This window comes from Gymnogyps californianus, chromosome 2 (assembly GCF_018139145.2).
Source record: "Gymnogyps californianus isolate 813 chromosome 2, ASM1813914v2, whole genome shotgun sequence".
In the NCBI taxonomy this organism is placed as follows: Eukaryota; Metazoa; Chordata; class Aves; order Accipitriformes; family Cathartidae; genus Gymnogyps; species Gymnogyps californianus.
In genome coordinates, this window is record NC_059472.1 from 65227911 (window position 1) to 65253428 (window position 25518).

Consider the following 25518-nt stretch of genomic DNA (forward strand, 5'->3'; position numbering starts at 1 on the left):
TGAAAAACATTCCGAGACATTTTAGCTCAAAGTGGAAAAATCAATTTTTGAACTGTAGCCGCAGACAAGTTAAATTTACTCAGCATACAAATAACTGCAATTATGTAAGAAATTAATCTTCAGCTTCTGAAGTGCAAAAAGAAGCTACTGTAAAGTGATACTTTGTATGGGAAAGCCCAGTGTCTTTTTCCTTCTGATGTCCATTTCACACTTGCTGAATTTACAAATGAGACCAACATTCACCTCACCTTAGCAATGTGGAACTCATTTTTTCTCACGGCAGAACCTTTAGCATCAGATCTGAGCAGAGCTAGGGTTTTGGCTTTGTACTGATGCATAGTGTAAAACCATGTCTTACAACCAGTTACACTGACCCAGCTGCACAGTCAGTTACACTATCAGAAATACAAGTGCGTGAAACTAAGAATTAAAATAAAACATGGCTCCAGCACTCTTCTTCCCAGCTGCTGCCCAGGAGCATCAAAGACAGCAGAACTAGCATTAGGGGAAAAAGATCAGGACAAACTTCAAAATGCACTTTTACTGAGGTGTAATACTTTGATAAGTGGTACAGCACAGATTTACCAGTCACTGTCTCAGATACTGGACATTCTGCTGTGGTTTGGCCCTGGGTACCCATAGGTAAAGCCTGGCAATCTCTCCAATAGGGAGAATGCACTTCACCGCAACTGATTTTACAGATATAACTGCATTCTAAGGTAATACATTACTGCAAAAGTTTTTTTAGGCTCTTCTCAAATACAACTAATGGAAATTCTAGCTTGTTACTTTGACCTATCTCACCCACTTACAGAGCAGGCGATACAACATCTCATCACATGCTGATCTATGACCACCACAACAGTAAAAGCACAAAAAGGTTATGTGAGGAAGGAAGATATTGCTCCCTTTCAGGATCTCTATGTCACTTACTGCTTCTTCAAGATTAAAAATATAAACAACCTTGCCTTCATTCTTCCGGCGTGAAGATGCTAAAGCACTGACCAACGTGTTCTCAGGCTGAAGTATGGGCTGACTCTTATTAGAAAAGTCATCTCAGCAACTACAACAGTTCACAGAGAGTTCACAAAGAATGGCCAGTGCATTACACCCCTGTTCTTCCAACTCCTTGCTAATTTAAGTGGTACTGTCATTAAACTCACTTGACAGGACATTTATCTAGTTCTGTATCAAAGCTAACAAGAAGGGAATTAAACTATACTACAACAGCGTGGCGTCTGAAGCACAACACCTTAAAAAGTACAGAGTGTACTTCCCTCTTCTTCTAGTTAGTTCTGCAGGCTGAGGGTGGGAGAACAAAGCCTAAGACCCTACCTCCTCCCCAGCCAAAACCACAGCGACTGCGCCTCTTCCTTTTACACCCATGCAAGCTCAACCAGCTCGAGACCTAAATCAAGAAACTCTAGTTTTCTTGTGTGCACAACAGAAAAACATGCTCTCAACTTATTTCATGTAATCGTTACCTATGTATTTACTCGCGTTTTCACTGAAACACAGATCGAGTGACATACTGCCAAGGTCATACAATTCAGGCAACTCCTTAAACACTAGCAGCAGGCACTGTGGCAGTGACCAGAACTTGTTCCTTACTCAGATCTGCCTTGCCTCCCACCTTTAACTCTTCCACCAGTTGCTCTGCACAGCAGAGCACTGTACCTTCAATGCCCTTCACATAGGTGCAACAAAGGGAAACATGGAAGTGTAGAAGTACCAGCTCTGATCCAGGGACCGTTTATCTTCCACACATACTTACGATGAGCTTACTATATTTTAGACTCTAGTAAGATTAAATATTATAACTACAATTGACCCTATTAAATTCAGCACCTGAAGAGTTTAATGAACAGTCAAGTATTCAAACACAACTTGGATTGAGACACATAAATTGTTCCCTTTAACTTTATAGCAGAGCTACTTGTCTACTTAAACATTAGACATTAGACTTCCAACACCATACTGAATGATGGTCTTAAGGTTAATTTTTGAGGACAGATGTCATAGCTACTGCATACTTGGCATTCTCAGAGGCTTCAAACAGTATAGTCATTTCTGTACCACTATGATATCATCTCACTAGCTGAAGCACATTAGTGCCTGAAGGCTCCACTCAAGGTCTCCAAGCACTACTATTAATACAGAATGACACTGCATCTGTCCCAACAAACAATCCAGTTAGACAGTACGAAGGTTAAGAAATGAAATATGAGGATAGAGCGAGCACAAAAGGATTTGCTCAAGGCCAGGTCTCGGGCAACGGTAGAATTTGAAGAAAACAGACGTCTATCAAACTGAACTGGTCTTGCTTAACCTGACTGCCCAGAACTTCCCTCACACCCTGGGAAGAGGATGTGCCTTTTCAAAAAGCACCACTTCCTTGTACCAGGCACCAGCTTAACCAGACACTGGCTGGTCACGAGAATTTCTACAATGTGTAACCTGTAAAACTGGCTGGTGAAAATGCTCATCAAATCTCTCACAGAAAATGTTGGCGCTCTCAACATTTTAAAGTTTTTCTCTCTTTTTCCTTTGCCTTTAGAAAGATATTGGCTTGAGAGGGAGTGTTTTAATAAATATATCAAATTACAAAGAATACACCACTATAGCCCCTGTGCTCTTTATTGTTTTACAGCAAAAGGTAAAACTCTGAGAAAACACAAAATTACTAGAAAATAAAAATAGTGCTATATAACTTTGCTAGGGAAAACAAGTGAAAAGGTTGCACTCTTATTTATGCATGGTAATAAGACTATTTATTTAAATGTAGTAAAATCAAATGCCACATTTGATTTTTTTTGTTTGAGTTTTTTGTTTATTTTTTACAGAAAAGCATATCCCAGACTTCAAAATCCACGTAATCTGTATGTCATGTATCTCTCAAACTGTAAGTATTAAAAAATAAACCTCTATCTTACAAAAATAACACTTCAGAGCAATTAATAAAGCAAATAAAATTACTTCATCTGTTGTTTTTTTCCTTTCTTGATACTTTACCATGCATACCAAGAGGAAGCACCTGGTAAAAACCACACATATGGCTCAGGTCTGCAAGCAGTCTCAACCATGAGAGGTCGGGCATCAGATGAGACCAGTGTGAAAACTCTTTTGCTTGCAGATCGTTGAGCATCTATGAGGTGAACAATACAACTACTGTCCTGTGCCAGCCACCTTCAGAATTTCACCTCCCTCTCATCAGGGAGAGCCAGAAAACTTTCTGCCAATGTTATCAGGAGTAAGGCTGAGCAGGGTGCAAATTTCTGAACATTAGGCAAGACAACTGGGAAAAAAAGAGGAGAGAAAACAGAATCTCCTCAGAAGCAGCATAGAAACCATCCAATTTATTGATACATGCTCACCGTAGCAATGTATTATGCTGAGTTCTCCTTAAACACTGAGAACCAGTCAGTTTATTAAAATTATCAAATCAACCACTGCAAAATACATTACAGAATCTAGGTACATACACAGGGCAATTAAAGGCAAGATTTTTCATAAGTTTACTACACAGCAAGATTCGGTCATTGTTAACAGATAGCTTTTAGTTCAAACAAAACATTAAATTGTAGACTGAGTGCCTTATCATCACTACATCTGTTTTCAGTTTTGGCCTGTGAGAAAGCAACATACTGTGACCAAAGTTCTTCAGAGTTCGATATCAGAGGTAGCAATTGGTTTTGTTTCCTTGGTGTTTATTTACAGCACACCCCAAGTATGTGAAGGACATGAAACAGGTAGATGATCCAGTGTTTCCAATAATCTAACATGTTCCAGGCCTGGATAAGTTCTTGAGCACCCCCTTGACATGGCAGGGCAGTGGGTTTTGATCTTTTATTATAGATCACAAGCTTCATTTCCAGCTCCCCACAGTACTATGTGACCTGAGACACATGGAAACCAGGCACCGTGGACTCAGTGCATTTGGTAGTTGCTGTGGAATAGATGGGACAATGCCAGAAACCTTCCCTCCAACCCCATCTTCCCAAACAATCAATGAAGTTAAGGGCTAGTTTTGACAGGTACCAAGAAGGTTCAAAGATTTTGGGATGGCAACATATGTGCTGTGCAGAATTCTCTGAGGGAGACAATCAAAATGGAGAGTAGCAGAGAACTGCGCTGTTGTAATACTTACAGGCAGCTTTAGTAATTACAAAAGAGCTCATGGCACTTTGTAGCTTAATGATGCCAAATTGACACAGATCAACTACAACTCCGAACAAAGACCAATAACACTTCAGTAGTCTACTCTGTCTACTCCTCTACATTTAGCTCTCCAAGAACTTAAAGAAACTCAGGGCATGAAGGACAGCCCATTCTTTTTGTTATTGTTGTTCTTAGATATATTTATGGAAGTTTAAACCCAAGTATTAACACTAAGAACAAAGTTAAACAAAATAAATACTTACACATTTACTAATGCATTAAGCAGACTGCAAAGTCTAGTATCATCCAAAGTAAAAAGAAAGAAGATAAATTGATGGGTTCATTGAATAGTTTTTATGTATCTTACTAAACTATAAAAAAATGCAGATCCATTAAATAGAGAGATCCATTAAAGAGAAAGATATCTGACATAAATGAGATGTAGTACATTATTGCTTTGAGCAAAACATGAGGGTTTTGTAAATATTTTCTGCATTATTTAGGTCAAATAGACCAACTATTTTTCAAAGTGTTCAATTAATTTCACAGTATCTCCGTACTATTTATTAAATAATCACTGTAGCTTGGCATATTTACAAATCAAGAGAATAACAATATTTTGAAAGAAGTATCACAGCATAGGAAGCCATCTTGTTGTCTTTTGCAAATTTCCCAATTTGAAAGCATCTTGGTGTCATGTAAGACATTTGATGAAATAACTGCTTTCCAGATCTCTAATTTTGTAATTCAAATACCCAAATTTATTGGAAGTAAAGCAAAGCTAGATGCCAAGTCAAAAAAACCCAACCCATAGTAATTGCTGTATTACAGGACATTTATTGGACAACCAAGAATTATGATTGCTACAGTTTGGCAACAGTCTCTCTAATGTTACTATACATAAAATAGCCCTCTGGAGAACTGGTCTATCAGTTCAGGAGCCAGTACAGTGTTTGTGCAGCAAATCTGACATCACAGGTTCAAAGGAGCTTCCTAAAATGATATTGTTCTTTGGTACTAGATTTTTGGGAAAGGAAATATAGTAAACAGCCTGAAGTTACAAGTAATGAATTTTAGAAAGACCCTTAATGAGATGTTAGCCTCTTTCATTGTGAGGAGAGGCAGTTCAGCATTTCCACTGTGGTCTCTGCAAGCCTTCAGCAATTGTCTCCCATACCACAGTAAAAGACTGGTGGGAAAACAGTTCTAATTTATAGCTATATTGAACAACAAGAAAGCTACTTCAATTTAAAAAAAAAAAAAAAGAACGAAAAAAGTATGACATATGGTTACTACCGCTGGTAAGAACTTTAATGCTGCCTGTAAGAACTGAATCAAGATTGACCAGTTATGTGGAACACATAGCAGCACCTTAACCATGTATTTCCTGATTTTAAATATGTGGCTTTATAATTTCTTGTGACACAATTACTGTCTTAGGTGCAGAAAGGGAGATTTTGATCAAGCACTGCCTGTTTTAAAGTTTAGGGGTTTGGTGTTTTGGTTTTTTGTCACTCTAGAAGGATGAGTGAGGGACAGAAGATATTACTACAGAAATAAGTTCCCCCTTGAAAAATATTTTAGGTAAATGAATATTATTTTGATTGCAGAATCAAGTATTCTCCATGAACTAATTAGGAAAAAGAAGGAATTAAAAAAAATTGCAGCAATCCATTTCCTTGTAGACCTGTCTTACACACAAAATGCAAAACTCATGGCCACCTGACTCTTGCTCACCACTGCAGAACTTGCACCTATTGCACAGGCTGCTACAGTTAGAAGAATCTTTTTCAGGCCCCAAGTGCCCGACAACTCACTTACCTGCCACCCAGATGCATCAGACACACATGATGCCACAGCAGGAGAAAAGTTATGATGTGTTTTTCAAACCAAATTTTGTCCTCAAAGACCAAAGCAGAGGATACGTAGTACACAACAGCCCATCAAGCTCTGTATACCTGCTGTATCACACCTGCAGGATCTCACATCCTTGGTCAGAAAGGATCAAAATATTTGGCTAAATACATCTGTTCGGTGCATTTGACTTTGCTGGATCTGCACAACGGAGTTTTCTAGAGGTGAAGTCTACAAGACCAGTCACTACAAGACCACAACTTGGGACTCATACTATTGTTTGTACTGAAACTTAAACTTTGGGCCACAAAACCATTTTGCAAAATATTGCACAAACACAAAACAAAAACACATGTAGCCAGTTGTCCTCTCTTCCTGCTGTTTTCTCCCTATTCCTTCCAGTGTGCTCATGTATTTTCCTAAAGGAGATGGCAAAGAACTAGTAACTGCATGAATTCTAGTTTGTACACCTTTTAGGAATAGCTGCATATCTGCCACAGCAATGCAAAATACCCACATTTCTCCAGATAAAGCACAGAACTATCTGTTTACATCATCTGTCCAATGCAAAGGGCAATAGCTTTATACAGTGTGGGCTCAGACAGTAAACTGTTATTTTTGGGTGGGGATGGGTGGAGGGAAGTTAGCAATAGCTAGCAACAAGAAGCATCTTTTTTTTATATATATAGAAACATGTCTTTTTTTAAGATATGTGTGAATTCTCTTCCGGTACAATGTAGAAAAACAAATAAACAAGATATTATCAGAAGGCAAACAGAATACCACATTATGTGCAAAATACACAACAGTGTCAGCAGAGGCTTAGAAAGCAAACACTAACTTTTACTGAACATTTTGACAGTTCTCATCTTTTTTTGGTGGGAGAAGATTTTTAAAGCTATATCTCCTCAGACTGACAATCTTTTCCTTTAGGATTCTCTTATTTTATGTGTTTCTATATAGTTTCTTTCTTATGGATAAAGTCAATGACTGCCCAAATGGAAAGCTGTCAACACACAGAACACAATTCAGCTCACTGGCTCTTTAAAAATTTCTGCAATATCATGCTTCTAAGGCTCATTTCATTCATTTCCACCATGACTGAGAAGCTTTTTATCAGCTATGGATCTGACACAGGAAAACATCACATCTCTCATTAAATCCAGCACAGCAAAATCCTGGTTTGGCCACATCTCATAGGACCCTCTTTAAAAACAGGTAGTCATTTTGTAGTGACAAAATAGTAAAGGTGACAGTGATCTGGTAAACACACCAATGTATTAAAAAAATACATATTTCATAACATATTTCTGAAGTGGCCTTGACTCTTCAATTTTCTACACTTACCTTGGTTGACTTGTCAGTGCTATGTTCTCGTTTTCCTGCATGGTTCCCCATGATGGATCACCAGAACTTCAAATTCTGAAAAGATAAAACCAAAACAGCATTTTTGAAACCAATACATTTGTACTGAAATACAAATTAATTTTTCATCTGGCACAGATCAAAGAGATAGTTCTCATACAATAAACATTCTTACAGTCCAAGGTAAGATCTGTGAAAGATTCTAAGAAAAGGGGAAGGAAAAAAAAAAAGCTTATCTGGTCTGTTTTGCAAATCTAAGCAATACCAGAAAGCTTTCCTTCTTCTAAAAAAGACATAAACAGAGGAGGAAAAATAAAGCGTTTACTGTGAAATTTGCACATAAAACAAGACTAGATTAGAAATCAGGTAGAGGCCCTGTCTTTCGATATTACGTTTATAATACCAAAACAGTGTAATATGTATCAAATGATCTGTAACTACAAACTTCCATAAAAGATCAAGTAAGTTCTTTTGAATTCACATTTGCCATTACATAAACAGCAATCACTGAAAAAAAGCACCACACTAAACTGCTAACAATTTGCTGTGGAGGTGAGAATGGATATGTTCTTTATGGTCCGCACTTTCATGACAAGCACGTAAGAAAGGAATGCCAACTCTTTTTTGTATTTTCTGGCTCATCCTGTTGTATCTTACCTTTAACAGAGCTTATGTAGGTTAAACCGCAACACTCAAATTTCAGCTTTTAGAGAACACTTGTGGTTACGCTACATATTTCTTCTCATAGAAGCATGTGTTTGTATAGAATCTTATACACAGCTGCTGCCTTCAGCTGATTTGAATGCAGTGCAAGGTAGCATTTAAAGTCCTGAAACTTAAAACGACATGAAAAAGAAGTTTCAAGTGGACTTTTTCCTCTCAGAATTATGAACCGAACTTTCAGTAATAAAGTTCAGTTTCTGGTGCCAATAGTAACACCTCATTACTCTGCAATAAACAGAGGTATATACCATAAAACCTTCGCATCAGAAATCCTGGCACAACACACTCGCTATCAGAGGGCTAAGTTATTTCATTAAGCATAATCTTATGAAAAGGCTTGGGAGAAAAGGACAACCAGACCTTTGCTATGATAGAAAATGCATGAAGTAAAACAATAGGCTATTAACCAGTTACACTCAGTAGAACATACAAATATAACCCCAGCTACACACACTGATTTGTGTACTGAAGGACTCTAAAGACAGAAACTTTGATTACTTCTGACTTCCCATCACAGAAATGTGTACTTTATCAAAAGCAATCTTGTTCTGTATCTCTACTGCAACTTTTGGAGAAACTGATAGGTTTATTCCCCCCCTGGATGATAAATTTTCAAATTACTGAGGGTCTACAGTGCTCATTTGACTCTTCACTTAATTCCATTCTCTCTAAAATCAATGCCACGTATCACTGAATCCGATTAAATAATTCCTCACAAATATCCACTTCTAAGGTCTCACAAAGGAAGAATTAAAAACCGTCCAAACCCAGTAAATGTACTCAAGGTAGAGTTCATTGGCAAATTGGAAACAGATTTTTATTTTTTTTAAACAGCGCTATCTATTGCATAGAAGATTAAAAGGAAAAAACCTATCCTTTCAAATTGTGAAATCAGCACAACCAATTCACATTTTTGTGAGATTATGAAAATTTTCAAGGAAAAATACAAATAAATTCATATACACTGGGTTTCAGAGCTGAACTACCTCAAACTGGCCTTTCCTCTACAAATTATGAGCAGCAGCTCACCTCTCATCACCTACTTTGCAACATAAGGAAAACAGAGTGGAATACAAAACTGTAAGAAATGTCTAAAACGGAATATAAAGGCATAATGTTCTGAGTGTTACTCTTCCAGTCATTTATCGCAAGATTAACTATCAAACTTGATCTCTACTACACATATGTTTAAGTAAACAGATTATGGAGCCAACATAACACTTGCAAACCAGAACTCTGATCAGTGTCCTCCTGCCTCCACTTAGTCTCCCTGGTGTCTTTGAAGTAACGCTCCAGGCACAACCACCCTGTACCCATGAAACACTGAGCATAGCAGAGTCCCAGTCCTGCAATGCCAAGGTAGAAAAAGATACCAGATGCAGACAAGCTATGCTGTGAAACTAAGCCAGATAAATATTTAAAAATCATTTGCTGGCAAGTGAAAAGAAAAGCAATAAAACCCTCCATACTGCCACACCGCAGATACCTGAAAATGCTGAGGCCAGTTTTCTGCTCAAAAGTCTGCACAAAGCAAGCAAACAAAATGAAAACCAAGCAAATGGAGAAGTGTATGAAATGGCTGATCAACGCACTCCTGATTCCCGTGTGCATAATTCCTTCAGCAAGACTGTACTGGGTTTGCGTGGCAAGGTTTTGGTAGTGGGGGGGCTACAGGGCTGGCTTCTGTGAGAAGCTGCTAGAAGCTTCCCCCATGTCTGATAGAGCCAATGCCAGCCGGCTCCAAGACAGACCCGCCGCTGGCCAAGGCCGAGCCCATCAGCAACGGTGGTAGCGCCTCTGGGATATAGCATATTTAAGAAGAGGGAAAAGTTACTGCGCAGCAGCAATTGCAGCCGGAGAGAGGAGTGAGAATATGTGAGAGGAACTCTGCAGACACCAAGGTCAGGGAAGAAGGAGGGGGAGGAGGTGCTCCAGGTGCCAGAGCAGAGATTCCCCTGCAGCCCATGGTGAAGACCATGGTGAAGCAGGCTGCCCCCCTGTAGCCCATGGAGGTTAACGGTGGAGCAGAGATCCACCTGCAGCCCATGGAGGACCCCATGCCAGAGCAAGTGGATGTGCCCGAAGGAGGCTGTGACCCCGTGGGAAGCCCGCGCTGGAGCAGGCTCCTGGCAGGGCCTGTGGAGCCATGGACCTGTAGAGAGAGGATCCCACGCTGGAGCAGGTTTGCTGGCAGGACTTGTGACCCTGTGGGGGACCCACGCTGGAGCAGTTTGTTCCTGAAGGACTGCACCCCGTGGAAGGGACCCATGCTGGAGCAGTTCATGAAGAACTGCAGCCCATGGGAAGGACTCACGTTGGAGAAGTTTGTGGAGGACTGTTTCCTGTGGGAGGGACCCCACGCTGTAGCAGGGGAAGAGTGTGAGGAGTCCTCCCCCTGAGGAGGAAGGAGCAGCAGAAACAACAGGTGATGAACTGACCACAACCCCCATTCCCCATCTCCCTGCACCACTGGGTGGAGGAGGTAGAAAATTTGGGAGCAAAGTTAAGCCCAGGAAGAAGGGAGGGGTGGGGGGAAGGTGTTTTTAAGATTTGGGTTTATTTCTTCTTATCCTACTCTGATTTGACTGGTAATAAATGAAATTAATATTTTTTTTCCCCAAGTCGAGTCTGTTTTGCCCGTGACCACAATTGGCGAGTGATCTCCCTGTCCTTATCTCAACCCACAACCTTTTCATTATATTTTCTCTCCCCTGTCCAGTTGAGGAGGGGGAGTGATAGGGCGGCTTTGGTGGGCACCTGGCTAAAAATTACACATGGAAGGGAATAAAAAAGAAAAAAAGGCTTGGAGAAATGGAAACACACAACGCTATTCAAAGTTTAGGAGTGTGGTTTGAGAGTACACCTACATGTCGACTGTTATGTTTCTCTACAGGAACAGACTTAAAAGCTGAAAACTAATGGCATTGATTAAGCCTGTAAATCTGCACTTCTGTTTCCTTTATTGTTCTGAATGTGTCAGAGGGACAGCATGTGGTCTAAATTCACATGATCAACCCCTTATTCTCACCTCATATCCAGAAACGAACACTAATACAACTAGATTTTACTTCATCTTTTTCATGCATAAATGAACGCAGACGTTTAAACTCAAGATAAGTTAGCTATAGGTACTTGCTATAAATTTCTTACATAGAGATAGTTACTTTTTAGCCAAAGGGACAAAAGCAACCAGCTGGGTAGCAAGAGTATCCTAAAAGTTACAGAATTCTTCATGTTACCGGTTAATGGAGAAAACAGTAAGTAATCCTTAGGGAAAAGAAAGGCTTCCAAAAAATCTGACATGAATTAGGAAAGGAAATGTATAGTGCCAACTGTTTTGTAGATATCTGATTAGGAAGCAAAAATATATATACACACAAGCCTGTAAACATTAAAATCATTTACAGAAACAAAAAGACCTAATTTCTCACTTTAGCCTCAAGCAGAAGTCTGCCTTACTTGATTAAAAACTGAGCACATGGGTCATTTTCACTTCAGTACATCCTGAAGTGTTAAGACTTAAACACTGATTTTGGTTCTTACTGTCGTGAGGAGACCACACTGCACAGTTTCTACCTGTGCCAATCTTTATGCAATGAGTTGAGTCACTGACTTCAATGGGATTACTCATTGTACGATCTTTGTAGGAACTTGCAGCCAACTATTCAAAAAATCTGAGCTAGAAAAAGATTTGTATTTTCTTTTTAGTCATCTTCATAACATACAGGTTGCTGGACTAAGGAGCTCTGTATAAAGTGAAGCAGCAGCTTCTTGCACTTACTAACAAATGTCAGTCAACTGATCAACATTCTTGTTTGCAGAGGAATCCGTACATGCTTTAGCACTGATAAACAGCCACAAGAACAGTCATGAAGCTCCAAAACAATGCAAAAACAGAAGTACTGTAGAAATGCAGTAACCTTCTTTGAATCCAATGTGAATCACACCTAACAATAAGGTGCCAAAATAGGCCTGAGCACGAGATGGAGCTTATGACCGCAAAAGCATTTGCCCGAAACCTTCCTGGTGAAACCCTGCAAGTTTTGTAAATCCTGTGAGATGAAAGATTTTGCACATGAGCTTGAGTCACAAAATGGGAGGGGACACTATGCAGGTCTGCAGCGATCAGAGTACATCACCAGCTCCCCTATAAAACTCCCCATCAAGCCTGTGGGTTTCAGCGTATTAAAACCGTTTGTGAGGCTCAGGAAATAACAGGCCATGCGAGCAAACTGATTTGATAGGAGTAAAAGTTGAAAACATTTCAGCTACCTAACAACTCTTTTGGGTGAAGTGAGTGAATTACGGCAGGAAGCTGTGAACTGCCACTGCAGGCACTGCCAGCAGAGTCACCCAGCTGCCTCAGCACTACTGTACAACCACGTACCGAGCTGAATCAGCTCTGCTGCCAAGACCCAGGCACTTCCCAATCAATGACTGATACAGAAATAACTCCAGCTATCCAGGCTGCTTCAAGTAATTCCAAAAACAGCCCAGGGATTTTGCCTGGGGAAATAAAGTGTCTCCTCCCATCAATGTACCTTCTTACGGAGTCACTCTAACAGGTAACCTGATGGAAGCCTAGACCAAGCTGCTTTCCTGCTTTCTTCACGATAGGAAGCCATATTCCAACTAGTAACAACTACAGAAATGCCACTGCCTTACCCAAGGAGAGAAACTTCTTGCTGTGGGCCAATCACAAAATAAAAATAAAAATTGAACAAAAACAGATGGAAAAACTCAGTCCTACACATCACATACCTATAAAAATACATGTATGTTGGGATCATGTAACTTATTTCTCTTCATCTGAACAGTTGATTAAAAATAGCTTTTTAGAAACATGTATCATCATTTCTTTTTTTTAGCCCATTCTAGTCTACCTATTGAAATTAAATGGATATTGGTAGTTAAAAAAGAGGTTCTAATCATCTTTCCATACACACACATTGTCCTACGAAGAAGTTTAAATTATGATTTAGAATTTTCACTGAAAGGCAGAAAAACACTTCTCTAAACTTCTTGAATATACCAAGAAATGCAATGATATCACTTTCTGCAGGTTACACTGTTCTAACTGCAAAATAGCATTTTCTTGCTCACTCACGGGAGCCTGAGAAAAGTTCACCCCTTGTAATCATCAGACTCTAAAGAATGTCCTTCCCCTGTAATATCTCACAGAACATTGTAATTTTTCTATATGCTAAATACAAACAATAAACTTCAGCCCAGGAGCTGGTTTACAGTGACAGCTCACCAACTGTAATTCAGGAGTTACAAGAGGCTATAAGCCAATGCACCTGGAGCACCTTTATTGAACGTTAATGGTTACTTCGTATTAAAATACGTAAACTACCAAATGTAAATCACAGGATGCTGCAAATGGATTCTTACATATGATCCTTGAAGAGTAATTTAGTTACGTAAAATAATGGTTCAGTCTTACCTCTTCCCACACACTTAATTATGACTCAACAGAACTACACATAATAATGAAGGTATGCAAGTACTTACATATTTACAAGTATCAGAACATAATTATTACCTTGTCTAGAAATATGTATTCACTACAGACTGATGTCGTTGGATAATAGTGCAGAGCTACAACGCTAGATATGTTTAGCAAGTGCTCCTAGCCTTACTCACACATGGGAAGGGTAACCATAGAATATAAAAATATTTGAGGAATTTCCTTAAAACTTCCTTCTAAATTAATGACTATTCTTATCCAAATAAATATTACGTTTTACTACTATATCCAGATCTTATCAGACAAAATAAAAAGCATAATTACTTTTAAGAAATGTGCAAGTTCTCTCTAATTTCGGTAGCCCTCTAATGTAGACTCTTAACTACAAACCTACCCAGCAAGGTGACATGCAACACTTTTTTTTTTTTTTTCCCCTAATGTCAGGTCCAGGTTAGGTAGCTTCGTGGGAAGCAAGCTGACACAGTGCCCAGCACTGGCTGCCTGCCAGACGGAAATCTTTGAGTGGGTTTTTTTAGGCTCTCGGTGTGATATACATCTTTGGAAGGAAGCCCTTCACTTCAGTCTTCTTTCAAAACAGATCGAGACACTGGGCATGCCTCACCTGTTTCTTCAGAACTCCCTCATCGTGCTAACCTATTACTCCAATGCACCAAGAAAGAAAACCTCCAGCGGGCACAGGTGAGTGACCTACAGCTAATTCCATCAGCAGCCACAGTCAGATGCTTCAGAGACAGATGTGAGCAACCACATACCAAAAGTAACCCGCCTCATGGGCAAACTTCTTCCTAGGAATCCTGCCCTCTTAATTCAAGTGTTAAATTATTTCACAAAATATAGTGCCTTATATCCCTTACAAGTTTCATTGTTATTTAATGCAGATTTAACTTTTCATTACCCATGAAAGTGTGCAATCCTTGCCAGATCAAACCTTATTTCACTTTTGACTTCCACAATGATATTTCTCTGAGGAACCCTTCCTGAAAGAAAAATACATTATTCCAGATGCATTTCCGTCATGAATGATCAAAACCAAGATTTCAGTGGTGACCATAATATTTAAATCAGAGAATTCACCAGGAGTTTAGTACCAATAGGTGTATTTAATCACGCTTGTACAGTGCCTTGCATATAAGATTCCTGCCCTTCCTGGCCTATCTAGACATTACAGCAATTTCCATGTTTATAGACAACTGTACGCACCTTAGCAAGTATCCTAGACCTAGAAAACCACCCCCCTGAGAGATGGGCCAAGTTCTGAAACACTATTTATCTGAGAAAGTACTCCCCAGTGCTAGCACAGTTGCTCAATAATTTACATACACCTTATATATCATTGCAAAGGACGCCAAAATTATTTATTTTTCACTACAATTTTCTGCAAACAGTATGACACAGGAGAAGGGCTACAACACTGCGACAGAATATATTCTGGGAAGGAATGCTGTTGCAAGCTATTTCCTAAAATTGCCATGGGGTAAGCACAGCAGACAGGACCCAAGGTTTAAGATCTTTTCTAACTGCTTTGATTACAATTTTCCTCTATATATTGCCAACAAGAAGGATAGTGCATATTATTTTTTTGTAAAAGCACGTGATTTTCAGGAATCTCACTTCAGCACAGCTAAGGGTAGTCCAAACTTGATTATAGACAACAATCTGTAAAAACAATTATAATGAAATTGCTAAACCACACATATTTATTTTCCGTAGCTTAGGTTTGTCTTGCCTTTCTCTTCTTTCTTCCTTCAACCCACTCCACTCTCTTTGCTGGAACACCATCAGCCTCATCCCACCCATTAAGAAAAAGAAAAGATACGACTTTAAAACAAATTTCTCAACAGGGCTTTTCTGCTTCCCTTCATAAACAGAAAAATGCTCACCTAACATCACTTAGCACATACTGATATCTGTACTCCCTTATATAAACACAAATCGTCAATGATTATAATCAAATGGCATTAGCCACATGCTTACTGTTTGTCTTCAAAACACTAAGATCAGTGGAGCCCTATGAACTTTATGTCAATCCACCTGCAGGGTCATAAAAGAATTTCCTTAATCACCTCCACTTTAAAAGAGAGGCCAGTGCATTTGATGGGGGAGCTAGGTACCACCCCAAAGATCTGGGGCAAGGTACAGATGCCACCAGCACGTCCAAGCACCCGACCACGCCATTCCTTCTGCCTGCTGCACTTCTACCACAGCACCTACACCTCAGAGGCTTGACAAAACGTGGATTTCCTTGTATGTCCTCCATGCCTTTACTGAGATACTTGTGCCTCACAGCTATTCCCAGCCTAGGGAACAGAGAGGACCACATATATGTCTAACATACACATCCCTTGAACCTATACCAAAAAGGAAATATTGCCATCCTACGAAATTAAGATTGATTTGTCTATTTTTATCTCACTCACTAATATCAACAGGTTCATTTAATTTGCTACATACTGTCTTTTTACACACAACACCACAACAAAACAGGCTGATTTTTTTTTCTCATATTGGAGCACTGTTTAGGTCTGCATGGCATACAAAACCAACGAGCAAGGACCAGTTTTTCCCAACCCTCTGAAAAGGATGAGACACGTAATCATTGGTGATTTTTTCCAGCACCTGTGTGCTCCAGAGACAAAATAATTTGACATTGCAGTAAAATAAATTCTCTACTGAAAAGAAAAAAGGACAGAGAAAAATATAGAGAGAATGGCTAAGAACAGAGACACATCATAACCTCATTCTATATATTGTAAAGATATGCAGTAGACTCCTAAGACCATCACTTTCCACTGTCATTGCTTCTAAAGTACCGTACTTCCTTTAGGACTACACCTCCGCATGTATGGACTTCACCTCTTGGCCTCGATGAGTCAACAACTAAAAGGTACACACTTGTCCTAAATCCTAAAATATTTCAAAAAGACATAAACCAGCACACAAGAATATATAAGTGCAGTATTAACCAGGAAAAAGAAAAAAAGAATGAAATTCAAATTCAAATCATAAAGAATTTCAGGCCAAAGTATTACCAGTACCAGAGGGGAAAAAGCACGGAGCAATCAAGAAACCGTACAGACAAGTATCATTATTTGTTACTTGGAGACTTTCAGTTTTTGAGATTAAGGTACTCTGAAATCAGATAAGACCTAACATCTGTTTTCACATAAAAATGAAAAAATACCATGAGAATAAAAACAAGATATATTTGAAGACTCACATTTTTTTCCTGTTCTCTGCTTAGAAAAACAAGTCCTCTCCAAATGGTGAATGGTATATTCTCCCTTTTAAAGTGAGGCAGGTCACCTAAGCTTCCCAGTGAGCACAGCCACTTTCATGATCAGCGTTTCATTAACACACTATAGAGACTGATGACAAAATGCACACCTGCAGTTCTAAACACACACAAATCAAAGGCACTGTATGCTGGCTCTTATCTTCTCATATTCAACAGACTGACAGATGGGACAAGAAGATGATTCACCCTCTCCAGACACCGTTAACTTTGCTGTGAGAAAACACTGAACCACTATAGCCTTCTCAATTAAATAATGCAATTAAAAAAAAAAAAAAAAAGAGGAAAAAGCCTCTCTCTCTCTGCCTGACCTTTCTCTCCCTCTGTTCTGACTTCATATATAATCTGTCTATACTGTAAACGTATCAACCAAGAGATGGGTTTCCTGTAAATGCTCCTCTGTTTCATTTGGCATAAATATTGATACTACAAAAGGGTCCGACTTTCACCATACTCTGAGTTGACTCCCTCTTGGGTCAATCTACTGCTGTAAAGTCATGTCCCTCCCTTCTCATAAACACACTGCCAAAGAGGGACAAACCCCAATCTTTCTTTTCTGACATGAAAAAAATGCATCCTTAACTATATGCTGATATATCTCACTTGTTGTGCATTATGTTTCTCACTTCTTACTGCCTTCTCTTTTACTAGCTTGATTTCCTGAGGGTTCATGCATGAGATTATGTTCTGAAAGTAATTTTTTTTTAAAGTAATTTGATGGAGACTTAGTCCTCTATATTTTCATTTGTGAGTGTGCTTAAGACATGTAACAAGGTTCAAGGTTCATGTGCCAGCCTCCTAACAGGTTACCATTATCGGCAGTCTGCTAGCACAAACACAAACAAGACAGTTCTCCAGCCTGAAATGGTTTGCTATGCAAGTTGCAAGTGACACCTCATGAAGCTTAAGTAAGGATTTGTAAATTCCACTGCTCCTAAATCAATAAATAAATTTAAGAACAAAGTGACTTACAAAGCTGTAGAGAAGCAATTCTTCTATGCTCCATCTGGAAACATAGATACTACAACACCAGTCTGGATTTTCTCTGGCAACGATACAATGGTTTGCTTTCCCTTCTGAACAGAGAAAGCAGAATTATTTTTTGCTACGGATAATTGTATATCTGAGAAATAAATAAATCTATCTCCTTTTCAAATGGAATTTTAGTCCAGGTATTTTGGGCTTTAGTTCTTTGGGCCAGAGGCTCAGCAGGGTACAGTCACTAAGCTGTGAGTTGTTGCACTTGGAATTTTAAATAATTAATGAGTAACAGCAGCAACCCTGGCACTCAAATCTGCATGAGAAACCACTTAAGTCTTTACATCATCTCGATACAATTATTGTACTTGTGTTCTTCTTCAAATATGCTTTCGAGTACTTGTGCCTCATACTCGAGCATTGCCTCATTTTATCTAAATCTTAAATTTCATGTACTAATGTTGCTTTTCCAACCTTTATCCAGGCTATGTACAAACACAGTATAGAAATAGTCATTACTGAATTACTATTGACAAGAACAATGACAGACCCAGGGAAAAATTTCTGTTTGAACATGAGAATGTACGAAATGTACACAAGACAATTATTTCCCCTTCTTTCATTAAAAAGAAAATCAGACTGTTTATTTCATGTTAAAAGGAAGATGGAAGAATGTGACAGGCCAAACACTCGTTTCTTCATCATAGTTTTCCAATGCAGTTCACCATTTACATCAAATTCAGTGTACAAAAAAAAAAACCCAACAAAATCTGGCAACATGTCAAAATAATGGAGTAAGGAAACGTGTTTCAATAAGGACACTAGCAGTGTATTCACATTCGAAGATTATTACCAAAATATACCTCAAATCCACTATATGATTAAAAGTTAAGTAAGCTTATATATAATATTCACAGCACCCATCACAAGAATATCTTGTTCTTAAATAACTTGCACTTGTAAAGTATGGGGGCAAACTATTTTACTTTTATTGTTAACTGAATATTTTTAAAAGAAGAAAATGTTTCAAATACCATCATTAAAATCATGACAGGGTCCACAGCCTTCAACCAAGACGGGGTCTCATTCCAGACAGTATGCAAAGACAGTGAGGAAGTTCCTTCCCTAAAGGTCTTGCAACATAAGTATACAAAACACATGAGTAGGAGGTAAACCTTTCTCCCATATTACAGATATAGATCAAAGGCAGAGAAAAGTTAAGGGCAATACGTGAAAAATTACTTACGGCCCACTTGAGAAGCTTCGGCAGACATTAGAAACTTAAATCCAGAGCTGCAATTCTGAAAACCCATTCTCAGCTACTACATAATGCTGGGGTTTGTAATCACAACAGACATCTCCTTTCTTATTTTACAAGCGCTTTACGGACTTCCAAGTTCTGCCATCAGTCATACAAAATAACGCTCCAGCCACGATGACACGGCCAAGCAGCTTCACATGATTTTACACCAGAACCCCATCAATATACAATGAGGTTATTTCTCTGCCATCCTACGTCTTAATTCAGCAGACTTTCTCAGACACAGAAAATGCTAACCATCAGGCTCAGGCTTATCACAAGACAGAGTGGAAACCACTGTAATACCCCCCTCCCTGCCTTTTTTTTAAATAGCTATAGCAGGAGGTCACCCACACCATTAGATAATAAGCTTGTGATTAGCATACTCACACAGGATGTGGAAAACCAGGGATCATTTTAGAAGATACTGAGGGGAAAGATCAGTCTGACTTGATCACAGGATAACTGTGAGTCACCAATGTGATCTGGCAGGGGAAAATTAAAGAAAAGACAGACAACCAGACCTATGTTGTATCATGAGGGGATACTTCCAGTCAAGATAGGGAAGAATTAATGTCATCATACAAGCCACTAGCATAACCTCAGCTGAATACAAGGTACAATTCTGGTCAGCCATATTTAACAACATGAATTTTTTACTAGAACAGATGCGAGGATGATGAGAGCAATAGAAGCCTATTATACAGGGATAAGACTAAAAGCCCATGACATGTCACACCTAAGTAAAGCACAGCTAAATGAGTGTTAGAAGAGGAGAAAATACATGCTGCCTACGTATAAATCTAAGCTGAAAGTCAGAGTGTTTCTAAACATCAGAAGAGCAGGGCTCTGGAAGAAGCATAGGAGAGCAGAAAACCTAGCTATGTTCGAGACAGAAAGCAAGAGTCTGACCACTGTATATCAGAGACTGCGTGAATGGCGTGATTCTTGCCATGGCAGAACAGCCCCAAATGACACAGGTGACTCCTTTTGCCTGAGGATATTCCAATCCACAACAGTGTACCTGGAGCACTGGGGGGGGGCGGGGAGCAGAGAGGGACTACCTTTTGCTGAACCTGTTCATATACTGACAGCTGACTTAAAAAAAAAAAAAAAGACAAAACAATCAAAACTCCAAACAAAATAAAAATCACAAGAACAGCGATGCCCTGGAAAGGGAGAGCAAAAATGAAATGTGCTAGCTTTTAGCCAGCTGGGTTTCACTAGGGTGTAGGATACTGGACAAATAGACTTTATTCCCCACTCTGAGTTCATTGATGAATTCCCATTCATCCATTTTATCCTGTAAGTGATCAGTATAAAGTACAGGAAAACTGTAACTCTCTCTGCACAAAGACACACATCTACTGAAGAAAGGGACCATCACTCCTGCCCGACAGCCTCTACCTTTGGAGCCTGCTCCTTGGAGTGGGAAATGCAGGTCTGAACCCTTTGGGGAAGAGGCGGAACTGATCTCCATCCCAAATGTGGCACGGTAGGGTCTTGGCTAACCAGCTCTTCTGCAAGTTTGTGGGCATCTGCCCTCAGGAAGGGTTACGAAACACACACAAAGCCCACCTCTGCCCCCCGCAGCTCTGGGAACAGCAGCGTAACACACTTTGTTTGGACGGATACTGACTTTAAGGAGCCTTCTGCTCATCTTGTTGGGTACGTTGGATAATAATCTGAGACATCTAATTCTCAGCACAAGATAGACTAGGTGCTTTATACAAGGCTCTTCAAGTCACTTTAACCCCTATTTCCCAAATCATTTACAAACCGACTAGTCTTTTCATAACATGCCTCCAAGACTATATTCCAAAATAGTCCTTAAAATCCCCTCCCCTCCTCGAGCACTCTGCAGTAAACATTCCACCACGGGAAAGCAATAATGAATAATATTTCTACAGTCTATGACTGAAACTTTCTATCGCATATATGTAACAAACTCTTCAGCAACAGACATTTTAAACTCGTATGTGCATCATATAATTGATTCAATCGACAAAGGTGCCTCTCATCCCACTCCTTAACAGAGTTAAAACCTTTCAGAAAACAGATACTGAGCTGCTGGTTTGGCCGAATTCCTTACCTTCCCCCCTCAAACAATACCTCTACCCAACCTTTTACTATCAGCTCTTAATTCACCTATAGCACTCTCAAGCAACAACAGCTCATAGCACAAAGTGCAGTCATCAATCCAAGTTACTCTCTGAAGTATAAATTACATGGTATCTGAATCAAAAACTATAATTTAACACTTACGTGAGTTATCTATGAGTGAAAATAATGGGTCTTTTCTTTAATGTAGCATCCTGCCTAAACCAACTTTTATTGAAATTATAAGGGATCAATCAGTTTTCAAGCAATTAAGTTCTACTGACAGCTTTTAACTGTTTTATAACGCCTTTTTTTAGTAGAAATCCAGCCATTCTAAGTTAGTGGTTATGATTAGTTTGAGATGTTGCAGCTGGAGCCTTTCACTCCCAAATACATTGGTGATGACCCATGTATAGCACCAGTCCCTTCTTCGTGCCAATGCTGCCCAGCTGTGGTCCCTAATATTTAGTCTGTGGCATTTTAAAACCTTACAATAATTCTGAATGACCATACTTGCCCTTACTAAGCTAAGGCTACAGTTTTAATCACTATCTTCTTTTGGTGCATCCAATAAGTCTAATGCATTACCGTTTATAAGTAAGTATCTGTTAGTAAATCCATTCCCAGTTTGGTATTTGAGCATCTGCCAAAATTAATGCCAATGTCCAGAACAAAAATACAGCAATGCTATGGGGGGGGTAAAAAAAAAAAAAAAAAAAAAAAAAAAAAGGCTTTCCCTATCTATTATCTTGAAGCACACAATATTCACTCAGAAAAAAACCTCCCTGATCAAAAACACAGCTCCACTCCCAAACCACAGGCTTCATAGTATATGGCAAGGATGTTTAAAAACATAAGCTAAAAGCACTGCAGACTTTGTACGTTTAAAGTTAAGCGAAGTGGAAAGCAATTACCACTTTGGTAATTTGGTGTTTTGGGTTTTTTAACATAGCTGCATGTAAACATTTCATCAGTTTGGATACATCAGACTTCACTTACTTTCACTTTTAAATTTAATTAGTAATGCACATAAATTTCCCTTATCTTGTCAACTATATCACATGAATAGCTAGTCCTAAAGCACTTAAAATTACACTATACATTGGTTGTCTGCTAGAATGGAGGTTTGCAGATCATACCACAAATGCTCTCTCAAATGCCACATTTGAGAAAAGGTAATAAGCAGATAATAACGGAATCAGACGTACAGCAATGCCAGGCCCAGTGGGACTGGGACATGCACAGGTTCATAAAAGAATGATATCACAACATAGCAGAAACAAGGACACCTAATAATTTTGGTACTGATTACTGTTTTGCTCATGTCAAGTCATAACACTCCTGCAATACCAGTATCTTGCTCATCACTTGCTTACCCTTTGCGCACTGCAGCCTGCCCATACCCAAAGACAATCCAGAATATGTAATTTTTCACAAAGGAGATAGTTTTTTCATGCTCCCCTCCCCCAACCTGCCTGACCTTATATTATAAATACAGTATTGCAAGCAGAAGGAAATCTCTCTTGGCCAGAAACATGCTATGTATGTCCCATAGTAATGCTACTCAGCATTCTGTTCAGTCCAAACTCTAATTTCTTGCCTCAGTTTCCCCTGAACATAACTTTTATTTTCTGTTTCATGTGAACTGGTACTACTTTTGTGACTTGCCTACTTCAGGATCTTTGTTACCAATTTCTGTTAGAACAGCAATCACAAGAATCTCTCTAATGAGGAGCTAGTCTTGTTCATTATGACAGGGGTTGAAGTGAAATATTTAAGTGTATCTTTCAGTTTCATCTAATGATAGCTTAATTTTCAGGAACTTGAGTGATACCAGACCTCATAAAAATTGGTATTCTATGTAAAGTCGGACCATTAGATCATAAACCATTATTATAAAAATACAGTCTCTTAAGAGTGGCAATTTTAGTTACAACAAAGATTAAAATCTGTTCAATAACTTAAAAGCACAGGGTTCCCAACCAAATACAAATAAGAATAATTTCAAACATTTCTGAATTGCAGCAACCTTTAAATAGAGAATACTTACAATGCTTAAAACAGTAAATGACAGGCAACTTATTCAACTGACACTACAGGAGGAATTTTTATACAAACAGAATGTAATTATATGCTGGAATCGAGTCAACATACTCTAAGTCAACGCCTCTCTCAATCAATAAAAAAAAATCATCACAAGATGATTCAATACCACAAAAAGACATATGCAGAATAACCTTTTTATCTATTTATTATCTATTTAAAATTAGTGTGACGACAAACATTAACGTCTTAAAATCTTGCATTCATTTGCTCTTACTTATTTGGGTGGTCTTTTCTTATACAAGCAAGCGCACTGAAGACAATCGTATTGTTTTGCATCAGGAAGACACTGCAAAACCAGCTCTCATGCTTGTGTGTGCCAGTATTATTGCTGTAATGCACGAGTGATTATGAAATTATTTAATTGCTCCCTTTCCAAAGCCCTGGTTATTTCTCTCAGGTTAAAGTACACATTGTGTAAAGTACTGGCTGATTGCGAAATATCTTTAATCATTTGGCCATCTTCAAATGTAATATTTTACCAATGTCATATTTGCATGTTAATCTTTTATTTGCAGTGATTAATTTACTAAACTGGACAAAAGGAAAATGTGATTTTACACTTCACAAATAATTAAAGCATAAAAACAGATTCCTAAAATATAAGAGACAGACATTAGAGTAAAAGTAAGAACTTATGTATCTAAAGCTTACTATGGAGGTACTATTTATTGTTTACCTTTTAGCATCTGACTTCTCCCCCTACATGCATTTTTCAGTCTCAGTTTAGAAATCGTCAATATGATTTTAGGGTACGTGTAAGATTGAGTTAAAATACTGACAATGATTTGCAATCTATTATGATTTTTTCCTAAAGTATTAAAGTCTTACTGCAATTAAACACTATTGGGAGCATTAAAATAATGAGTTAATTACACATGCCATTCAAAACATATTATGAAAGCTGTATTTCTGATTAATTCACTGCTGACAGGATTGTTACTAGAACATTTCTAAACTGTAAAATGTAACTCTTACATTCAGTTCAGCTACTGGTCCTGGAGAAATGTTTCATTAAACATTTATAACCTTACTCCCAAGAGGTTTTTCAGATCCTAAATAATAATAATGCAATGAATAAAAATGAATACTTAAAACATAGTGTATAGTTCTGTATAGCATGAAACTAAGGACAACTATCATCACATGACAACATTATTCTGATACATGATGAACTACACAGAGTAATCATTGTTCATCAATAACAGAAAAAGTTGGAAAATTAAACATCTGAACCAGTAAGGCATGTGGTGCCAATAATAAGATCTGAGAAACAGTAAATTCCCCAATAAGTCATTGTGAACTTAGTGCTCAGCACCATACAATCAGCTTAAATTTCTTTGCTTCTTACTACGTGCAAATCAAGCAAGTCTCAGTTTTACTGTGGGCCTTACTGCATTTGAGAGTTGCTGGTGTTTTCCAAAGACCACCTAAAAAATTATGAGTAATAAGGGAATATCAAAATGGTGATTAGAACAAAAAAAGCCACCACGTGACTGGAGAAGTTTTAAATGCATATTAGCAACAACAACAACACACCACCAAAAAAAAGAAACTTTAAATGCATATTAGAGTGCAAATAAAGATCACCAATACAATGATCAAACCAATATAATTATTAAACTTACTGTCACTTTTGCTGCCACCTTCCTTTCTTGCAAATTCCTCAAACACACACAGGGAGCAAGAATCACTCTAGCAGCGACGTCCTGTTCCTAACAAGTTTGTTCCCCCAGGTCACATGAAGTCCCAACTCATTCATCACCACATTCCCAAGATGCAGGTGCTCCATCCCGTGACCAGCATGCACTCAAATCACCTACAGATGGACAACTGGGCATCCAGAAAAGAAGAGCAGGAAAGGGATTATGCACAGTTACGAAGTGTGACGGATCACTGGGAAAGAAAGCATCACAGTCCAGCCTACTTTCATTGTTTGTTAGTCTACTCCCACAGTATGTTCAGACATATGCCCACCTGAATGTCATTTCTGGGCATATGAAGGAGAAGGTGGAGACTGGGAATCAACAGCATGGATTTGCAAAGGTTAAATCACGCCTGACCAATATGATTGTCCTCTGTCATAAAGTGATGGGATTTGCGGATGAGAGGAGATCAGTGGTATCATCTACCTTGATTTTAGCAAGACTCAGC

General features: G+C 38.7%; 1 protein-coding gene across 1 annotated transcript in view; it reads right to left on the bottom strand.

Moving 5' to 3' along the window:
* The window catches only part of MBP (myelin basic protein), a 122027-nt gene that overhangs the window by 85282 nt on the left and 11227 nt on the right, over positions 1–25518 (bottom strand). The window contains exon 2 of the mRNA XM_050892708.1: positions 7360–7434. Within this exon, the coding sequence (XP_050748665.1) occupies positions 7360–7410 (51 nt within the window). The 5' untranslated portion in view covers positions 7411–7434. The remainder of the gene's footprint in view (positions 1–7359; positions 7435–25518) is intronic.